Raw genomic sequence first — 8,907 nt, 5'->3', positions numbered from 1 at the left:
AATTTTGGATACTTCTTTTAACAAAACCTGGATATGGTAGTATGAAAACTAGTTTTAGAAAAAGTAACAGAAATATTAATCTGCCCTGCTCTAGCTACCTCCATTGCCATACTTCTAAAAATTCCTATTTTTTTTTTAATTTTTGAGTTTTGAATGATTAGAAAAATAAAAGATATAAATCAAATCAACAGTGTTGGCTAATACACACCATGTTGCTCTGTCTATTCTAAACAGGCCATGTGGCCTAAATTAACTGCACCAACCATGCATATATAATTGAGACACTTATGAAACAGATGTAGTAACACAAGACAGATCTACTGTTAAATTGTTGGCTGTTCAGCTACTAGTACAATATGATAATGTTAACATTAACATGGAGCAGCAAACTGTGTTTATTACTGGTCATGGAACTTCTTATCATAATTTTGTTATTTTCTGATTCAAAAATGTCAACTTCAAATGCACAATAAGACAGAAAAACATGGAATTTATTTGATTTTTTTTTTTGGCCCCTGTCCCTGCCATGGGAGATTTTGCATTTTAATGCATGGGGGAGTGTCCTGGAAATGGTAAGAACCATTCCTAATTGGCAGTAAAACATATAGTGACACTTCATGTGCATTATATACATTTCATAAAATGTAAGACATGCGTAATGGTTAAAATACTACGTAAAATGTATTTAACATAAATATAAAATATGCCTTATGGTTTCAGTAATTCTTAAAATATATTCTCCACACAGGCAATTAACTATGAAATAGACATCTCCATTAACATCGGTACAACACCTCACCTCAGGCTATGTGCCCATTGAATGGCGTACAGCGACAGTTATCCCACTCCACAAAGGGGGAGCCACCACAGACCCCGGAAACTACCGCCTCATTAGCCCCATTAGCCTAATGAGCCTCGTCTGCAAGGCTATGGAATGTATCATCATGGAACTTATAAACAATGACAATGGTAATCTCCAAACTCTGGACCCCACCCAGTTCGGGTTTGTAAAAGGCAGATCATGTCTCCTAAACCTGATAGACTTTTTTGAAGCGGTCACCAAAGCTGTAGATGAGGGTAAGGTGGTTCACACAACCTATCTAGATTTTGCCAAGGTTTTCAACACCATCCCCCACTCTGGAATTATAGATAAACTCAATAAACTAGGTATAAATCCCTATGCCCAAGATGGGTAGCCAACTGGCTCACTGACAGAACCCACACTGTGAAAGTAGCAGACTCCAAATCCAACTTCAGACCAGTGACAAGTGGAGTACCATAGGGTTCAGTCCTGGGTCCTCCCTGTTTGGTATCTACTTCTCTGAAGTACAGGCTAACACAGAAGGTCTTTGGCTAATGAAGTTCGCAGATGACTGCAAACTAGGAGCCATAATCAAATCTCCAAAAGACGTGGACATCCTAGGAAAGGGCCTCACTGAGACAGATGCCTGGTGTCAAAGCCATGGCCTGAAACTCCATGCCAAAAAGTGCATTATCATCCCTTTTGGTAAAAACTCTGTACCCGTAAACTACCACATAGGCGGTAGTCTACTTAACACCGAAAGTGTGACAAGAGACCTTCGGACACAGGTGGACATTTGAAATAGCCTTTTGCAACTATTGTAAGCAGATGTGTAGGTAACCAGAGTAGATAATACCAAAGACAGACGGTCCTGTTTGGGTTATTCAACTTCTGTTCCATGAATAAAGGTGAGTATATAGAATACTGAACATATAATATATTATACATATATCACATATAATATGAATGCATGAAGTAGTCTGAAAAATCACAACATTTATCTTGGTACAAAGGCCTATATAATGCAAAGACCTGAAGCACAATATACAGCAGGAAATGTTTCCATTTCCCGTCATGGTGCCAAGGCCTACATAACTTAAACATCTGCATCACAAAATGTTAAAGAAAATCCTTCATTTCCCCTCTGCCATTCACATACTTCTGTTTCTTCTGTCTATCTACTGGCTTGTTAGCTTTTCAGTACAGTGCTTGGAGGTTATCTTAACTACTTCTGGTTGTTTTCAGTCTTTACCTTCCATGTGACCTCACATACAGTGTATTTGTGCACACAGCACTGACCTTTTCCTTTTGGCTACTTGTGACAGGAGCCAAAATACATGATAAAAACAAAAACTTGCAGGTTCATCTTACAGACATACTCTCCACATAATACAAGTGTTTCTCAGAAAATGTGCTGATCTGCAGATGTGGGAAATGTTCTGAAAGCATTGGAGAAAGTGCAATTTTAGCATTCAGGCATCTGCTCCATTGAGTGAGAGGTGCATGAGGAAGCAGAATCTGCCTCACTGGTGGAGGTAGGAAGGTTCTCAGAATGCACAGACAGCAGTTCAGCAAAATTATTCATTTTGTTTTCTACAGAATGCTCTTTCAGGCTTGGGTCATCTGTATCAGCGCTACCCAAAACACTTTTTAACTGTGCCCAGAAAAAAACCTGTCTGTTCACTTCTATGGGCCACTCAAGGTAAGTTTTAGTGTGAATCAGTTTCCTTAACTTGCAAAACTTGTTGGGCAGATTTTCAAAATTTAGGCTTTCCTTGACCACTAGAATGACATCTTCAAAAGCCTCCCCAATAGTCCGCTGATGAGCAAAGTATAGTTCATAGTTGCACCACTCGCTATTGACAAAATTCTGAGAAAGAACAAAAATTATTTTACAACTGTTCTCAATGTTCTCTACAATGTTGTCTATGATCCATTTGCCTGGCATGAAATCCCTCTCATGAATGCAGATTCGGTAAGGTGGAGTTGCATTCTCCAGATGTGGCAGCAGCTGGCCCCTTACCCATTCTGCATCAGAGCTGCTGTAGGAAATGAATGCATGGTAATTCCATTTACGAGATGGACCTGACTTATGTGATCGATATTTTGACTGAAGTAGTTGACATGTTGCTTTAATATACCAAGGCACATCAAATTTCCAACAAAGCAACATTATAAAGATGACAATAACAGCAGTCGAAGAGACTGAAACAGCTACCACTAAAGTGATGTCGCACTGTAAACGTCCTGGATCAAAATCTTTGATGGCTGTATTGAGGAATTTTTCTGGATGATAACAGATATAAGCATCTGGCCAACCTGCCAGCTCCAGATTCTTTGTGTCAAGGGTTTCGTCTATAAAAGCATGCAACTCACAAGTACAATGGTAAGGGTTATTGCCTGCCTTGAGCTCTCTCAGGCTGGGCATCATATGAAAAGAACCTTTGCTGATGACACCAAAAGAATTCCCATCTACATATAGAGTTTGCAGGCCAGGGCTACTCCATTCACTGGGAATAAATTTGATCTTGTTTCCACTTAGAAACAACGTCTGTAGATTTAAAGCCCTAAGGAAGTACTCTGTGTCCAGCTGATCAAGTCCACAGTTTGACATGTCGAGGTACTGCAATGTAGTGGGGAGACATGAAAAGATTTTCATACTGACAGTATTATAATTCATAATAAGTTTGGTTATGTTTGGCTTCCAGTTACATGTTCCATTACTGTCCTTAATTTGATTTTTGCTAATATCAATATACTGTAGATGTAACCAATTGCTACTAAGCAGGGACAAGACCTGCAGACTGGCAAGCTTATTGTCTTTTATTGTAAAGTACTGCAGCACAGGCATTGAACCTTCATAACTGCATCTTTGATTGTAAATGAAATCATCTTGAAGCCTGTTATAACTTATGTCCAATTGCTGAACATTTTTCATTTCAGTCCACGCATCGCAGGGGACATAGTTAAAATTAACATTGATTATATGGAGATTAGTGACATTCTGAAACCATGTGAAGCTCCAGTCAAACCTCAGAACATCTGGGTTGCTGATGTCTTTTAATTCTAACTGATTCAAGACTAGATGGGTGATAGGAATCTTAGATTCTGTTGAGTTCAATGACCGTGCAAAGTCAATGCTCTGAAATGACAGGTTTGCAATACTGGACTTTTGAATATTCCACAAAACAAGTCTCATTAAGTTCTCATTAAATTTGCCCCTATAGAAAATTAATTTCTTTGCACAGACATCTGCTAAACCAGTGAAAATATCACTTGTCTCCGTGTAATAGGTGAATTCAAACAAATTTCGAAAGCGAAGAAGCTGAAAGGATTTTCTACATAAATCTTTCAATATCAATGGTAGAGCATCAGCATATTTATCTAATGCAATATCCAACCAAAGTTCTTGAGTATTAACCACAGATAAAGCTCCTGGTTCATAATGCAATAAGCTTGATGCAGTCTTTAAAGAAAATTTGTATAATGACAAGTTCTGTATAGGAACAAAATCATAATTCTTTAAAGATTTGATTAAAGGTCCACCAAGTGAAAAGTCCCTCAGATTATGAAATGAGCCAAAATCACCTGCCAGTCTGGCACAGGTATAGAAATTGTTTGATATGTCCAGAGTCTTCAGTTTCTTTAAAGGTTGTAATACTGATGAGGGAATTTCTGTTAAGGAATTGTTGAAGATTGTCAGGTATTCTAGCAAAATATTTTTATCAAAGGAGCCTTTTTCAATTTGTGATATGTTGTTGTAATTGAGGTATAAAATGCGCAGCTGGGTCAGGTTAGCAAAATCTTGGTGCTGAACAATGGTCAGTTTGTTGTAGGACAAGTCTAGTACTTCAAGAAAAATGGGCAGGTTGTTGGGCACTGTCACCAGATTGCTCCCCTTGCAATTTGCAGACTTTCCCATAATTATACAACTCTGTGCTTTGACAACCAACGGCATGGCATGAATCCATAGTAAAATGAATAATACATTCCCAGGCTTGTGTGTGAAAAGCCCAGCCATGGTCTGCACTGGTTGGCCTCACATCCTGAAAAAAAAAACATAAATAAATACATTAATTAATTTATTAATTATTTGATTAATTAACTTAAATTATTACAATGCAATATGTGTTTCATACAGGACCTAAGTGTCCACATACCCATGCTGGAAGTAGTGTCTCATGCACACCACCCAAACGTATTCTAAACATGAGTTTACTAAATATCATAGAAAAATGTAAGAAAAATGGTTCAAGTTTCATCAAAGCACATGGATTCAATGAAATCTTTCTGAATACTATGTCACTACTTAAATGCTTTTGTTTCTCTTGCAAAACATACATAGTTATACACCTACTGACTGTCAATCAAATTTAAGATGGAGAGCTCGGGCTTACCTTTCTAAAAAACATTTAGATCTTGCTAAAGGTCAGTAATTAAACCTAATACTGGCCTAATAACCAGCTGAGTAACAAGTTATCATTCTCTCAGCTTCTGGAAGGAAGGAAGAAGATAAACTTTCTTCTCCACAAACACGGAAGTCACTAACATTTTGGAAATACTGTGGAAAAGTACCCTAAGATGCTAAATGATATTGTTTGAACAACTGATTTCTTAAAATGTTATAGACTGCAAAACATACTCAGTTTACCTTCAGGTAATATAATAGTATAATCCTGATAAAAAAATCACTAATTTAATAATGACTAATCTTGGTAAAAAGTTAATTTATCTCAATTCCATGTACTTCTGATAACATAAGCTATAGTAGCACATGACCTTCAGTTAGCCAAGCTCATATCCTTAAATCTTAATGATCACAATGCAGTTTCCGGTTCATGCACTACCTAAAAAGGCATATGGCAGACAGTATATAGTACATTTCATGTAACAGAACTCAAGCTTTGTGTCTTCCATGCATTTTTGGGAAGACCTCTGCTTTTCACAGACTTTGCAAATGACCAGATGTCTCAGTACAAATATACCAGTGCAATACGGCACAGTAAGGACACTAAATTCCCTTTCCAAATAATGACTATATCAGAGCATACTAATCCTAATGGCTAGAAAAACAAATATCTTCTTAATTACTGGAGTTAAGGAGTTAACTGTCCCTCTCCCAGCCTGCCACAGACATTACTGTCATTTGGTAGGCAACATACAGGATAGGTATTTAAAATTCCCGAAAAAAATGTTAGCTGGCAGAGGCTGTGAACCCTGAGTGCCTCTGTGTCTAGATATACTACATCCATGTTTACTCCAAATTAGAGAAAAGAGAAATATGTATTCTTTATATCAAGTTGAAGTAGAAAGTAGACTCCAAACTGTGTATGGGGATGTAGTCCCCTGCAGAAATGTTTTAAGCTAAGCTCCATACAGTTTCTAAATGTGGCATTCAATCAGGGCAGTGGGACTGTGTGACCATTAAGGTGTACATAGGGAAATAATATTTGGTAAGCTGAAGTAAATCTCATTGATTAGACCCTCACAAACTAAAAAAAGAAAGAGGTGAAAGCCTTGCAGAAGTTGAAAGTTTCAATTTCCTGGTTTGTGCATTAATCAACTATCCCTCTGCATTTCAGTTTGATAACCAGGTATGTGGACTGGTAAACAAACCCTTTTCAGTCACAACCTAGTGGAGCAAGACATAAACAGAAAATCATACACCAACTAAAGAATACACAGAATTAGACAGTGAGACTTAACAGAGAGGTATAGCAGTATTATTTGTAGCTCAAGCATGATTCAGCCTTTCTCATAGATTTTAATATCTGCTATTCTGCCCTAGATGTAAATGCCTACATCAGGACTGCTGCAGGCATTTTTAGGAATGATTAACATATAGAATTAATCAACAGCCCTTTGCTCCTCTAGTTATGGTCACATGAAGAATTCAAAATCAAAGGCTCTAGTGGAGACAAATCTTTAGTACAATAATTTAATTTTGTGGAGCATCTTTCACACTGGCATTGAAATTTGCAGTGAGTGAGTGACTTCACTGTACTCGACATGACATTAAAAGAACTTCTGAATCATGCCTGGACATGTTTTGTAAATATTACACTTACACTGTCTTATAACCATGGCATATACCTAATATGGTACCTCTTGCTCTATACTCCTAACTGCTTTCTCTTTATTCTCTCTCTCTCTCTCGATATATATATATATATATATATATATATATATATATATATATAGATAGATAGATATATATATATATATATATATATATATATATATATATTTATATAAAATATATACATACATACATATATATATATATATATATATATATAGATATAGATATATACATCTATATATATATATATATATATATATATATAGAGAGAGAGAGAGAGAGAGAGAGATGTATGGTTGTCTCAAAGTATTGAACGCTCTAAATTTTATAGTGAATCTAAAAATTATCAAAAACAGAATAAACTAAAATTAATGTTTTTGCAGGATAAAGCCCTCCTGCAACCCCCACACCCCTGCTAATTATATTTACCATCTCTAAGATCACACAACAGCAGGCTAAAGGCAATTTCCCTACCCTACTGCAACATGATCTCATACAAAAGGTTACCTGCAAAATCAACCTCCCATAAAAAGAACATTCTCTGATATGAGCATTCACTAAAATGCATTTGCTCATATGAATGTCTGCTCTTGTAGATTTTAACTATATATCTATATTTATATATATATATATATATATATATATATATATATATATATATATATATATATATATCTTTAGATACATACACAGAGAGAGAGATAGAAAGATATATATACATGTGTGTATTATACACACACACACACACACACACACACACACACACACACACACACACATAGACAGCTACATACATACATAGATTAATGATACATCCTGTTATCTTTTTTTTAACAAATCAATGTAGCTCATACCAGCATATAAATATTTTTATTTTCCTAAAAGCATAGCCTGAAAAGTCTAAAAAGGATGTGATTAATAAATGTATCAGTTTCAGAATGTAGATATTTGTATCTACATCTTATGTGATGTCTAACAATGGTACCACTATCTCCCCAGATCAACACACCAAACTTCTAGGGGTTATCATAGACAATAATCTCAAATTTGACCTACATGTCAACAAAACCATACAGACCATCAATATGAAGCTTGGATCACTGTATAGAAACAAGATATTTTTAACCCCACTGGCTAGGACTGCAATCGCCCGGTCACACCTACTCTCTACTGTTTTATATGCCTCGCCTGTACTCTCAAACCTCAACAAATCCAAACTAGGTAAGCTGTCCCATAGCTACAACCATATTGCCAGATACGCCACTGGCTCCACCTACAGAACCCACCACTGCCAGAACCTGAAACAACTAGAGTGGCTAGAACTGCCCAGCTTAATTCAATTCAATCAGCTCTTAATAGCACACAAAATTCTGTACCACCCTGAGGATACCCCCTCACTCATAAATATTATTAAGCCATATAACAACCTGAGATCCCTATGGTCAGCCAGCAAACTACTGGTCCAAACCCACAAAGCTAATAACTCTGCTGGTGAATCCCTGTTTGCCAAACTATATAACCCCACAATCCTCCAATAGTATCTTCAAAAAATCCTCAAACAGTGGCTTTGTCCATGTACCAACCCTGATTAAGTTATACACTGAAAGCATAATCTGTAAATATCATAACATGCATCTACGTCACCAAGCTCTATATCCAGTCTGACATATTTTGCTTTTAATTGTGTCTGTCCATGAGAATTGTGAGTCCCTAATAAGGAACACTACTAAACCATTTCACATAATCACTTTGTTTTATATTTTCTAATGTTATCCAACTTCTTGTGTAATCTATGTAAGTTTGACTGTTTGGAGCTTTTCTCCCTGGGCCTCCTCTGAAAATGGACATGTATCCAGTCGGACTATCCTGGTAAGCAAATGTAAAATAAATAAATAAATAAATAAGTAAATAAAAACAAATGTGTGTCACCAGGCATTTTCCACCAATGTATGCATGTTATCAAAACTCAAATGACATAAAAATTCATGGTAAATGAGTCCTATTTACAGTAAAAGAAAAAAAG

At 36.4% G+C, this 8,907-nt stretch overlaps 1 protein-coding gene across 2 annotated transcripts in view; it reads right to left on the bottom strand.

The window, feature by feature from the left end:
* Nucleotides 1-1,521: 1,521 nt before the first annotated feature.
* Nucleotides 1,522-8,907, bottom strand: part of LOC122808872 (toll-like receptor 2) — a 516,264-nt gene continuing 508,878 nt past the window's right edge. For both annotated transcript variants that reach the window (XM_044079973.1, XM_044079974.1), the window contains one exon: nt 1,522-4,848. In XM_044079973.1, coding sequence (XP_043935908.1) covers nt 2,268-4,823 — 2,556 coding nt within the window. In that variant the 5' untranslated portion in view covers nt 4,824-4,848 and the 3' untranslated portion in view covers nt 1,522-2,267. The remainder of the gene's footprint in view (nt 4,849-8,907) is intronic.

Source organism: Protopterus annectens, chromosome 8.part0 (genome assembly GCF_019279795.1).
Source record: "Protopterus annectens isolate FY-2018-M chromosome 8.part0, PAN1.0, whole genome shotgun sequence".
In the NCBI taxonomy this organism is placed as follows: Eukaryota; Metazoa; Chordata; order Ceratodontiformes; family Protopteridae; genus Protopterus; species Protopterus annectens.
This window is presented reverse-complemented; position numbering and strand designations above follow the sequence as displayed.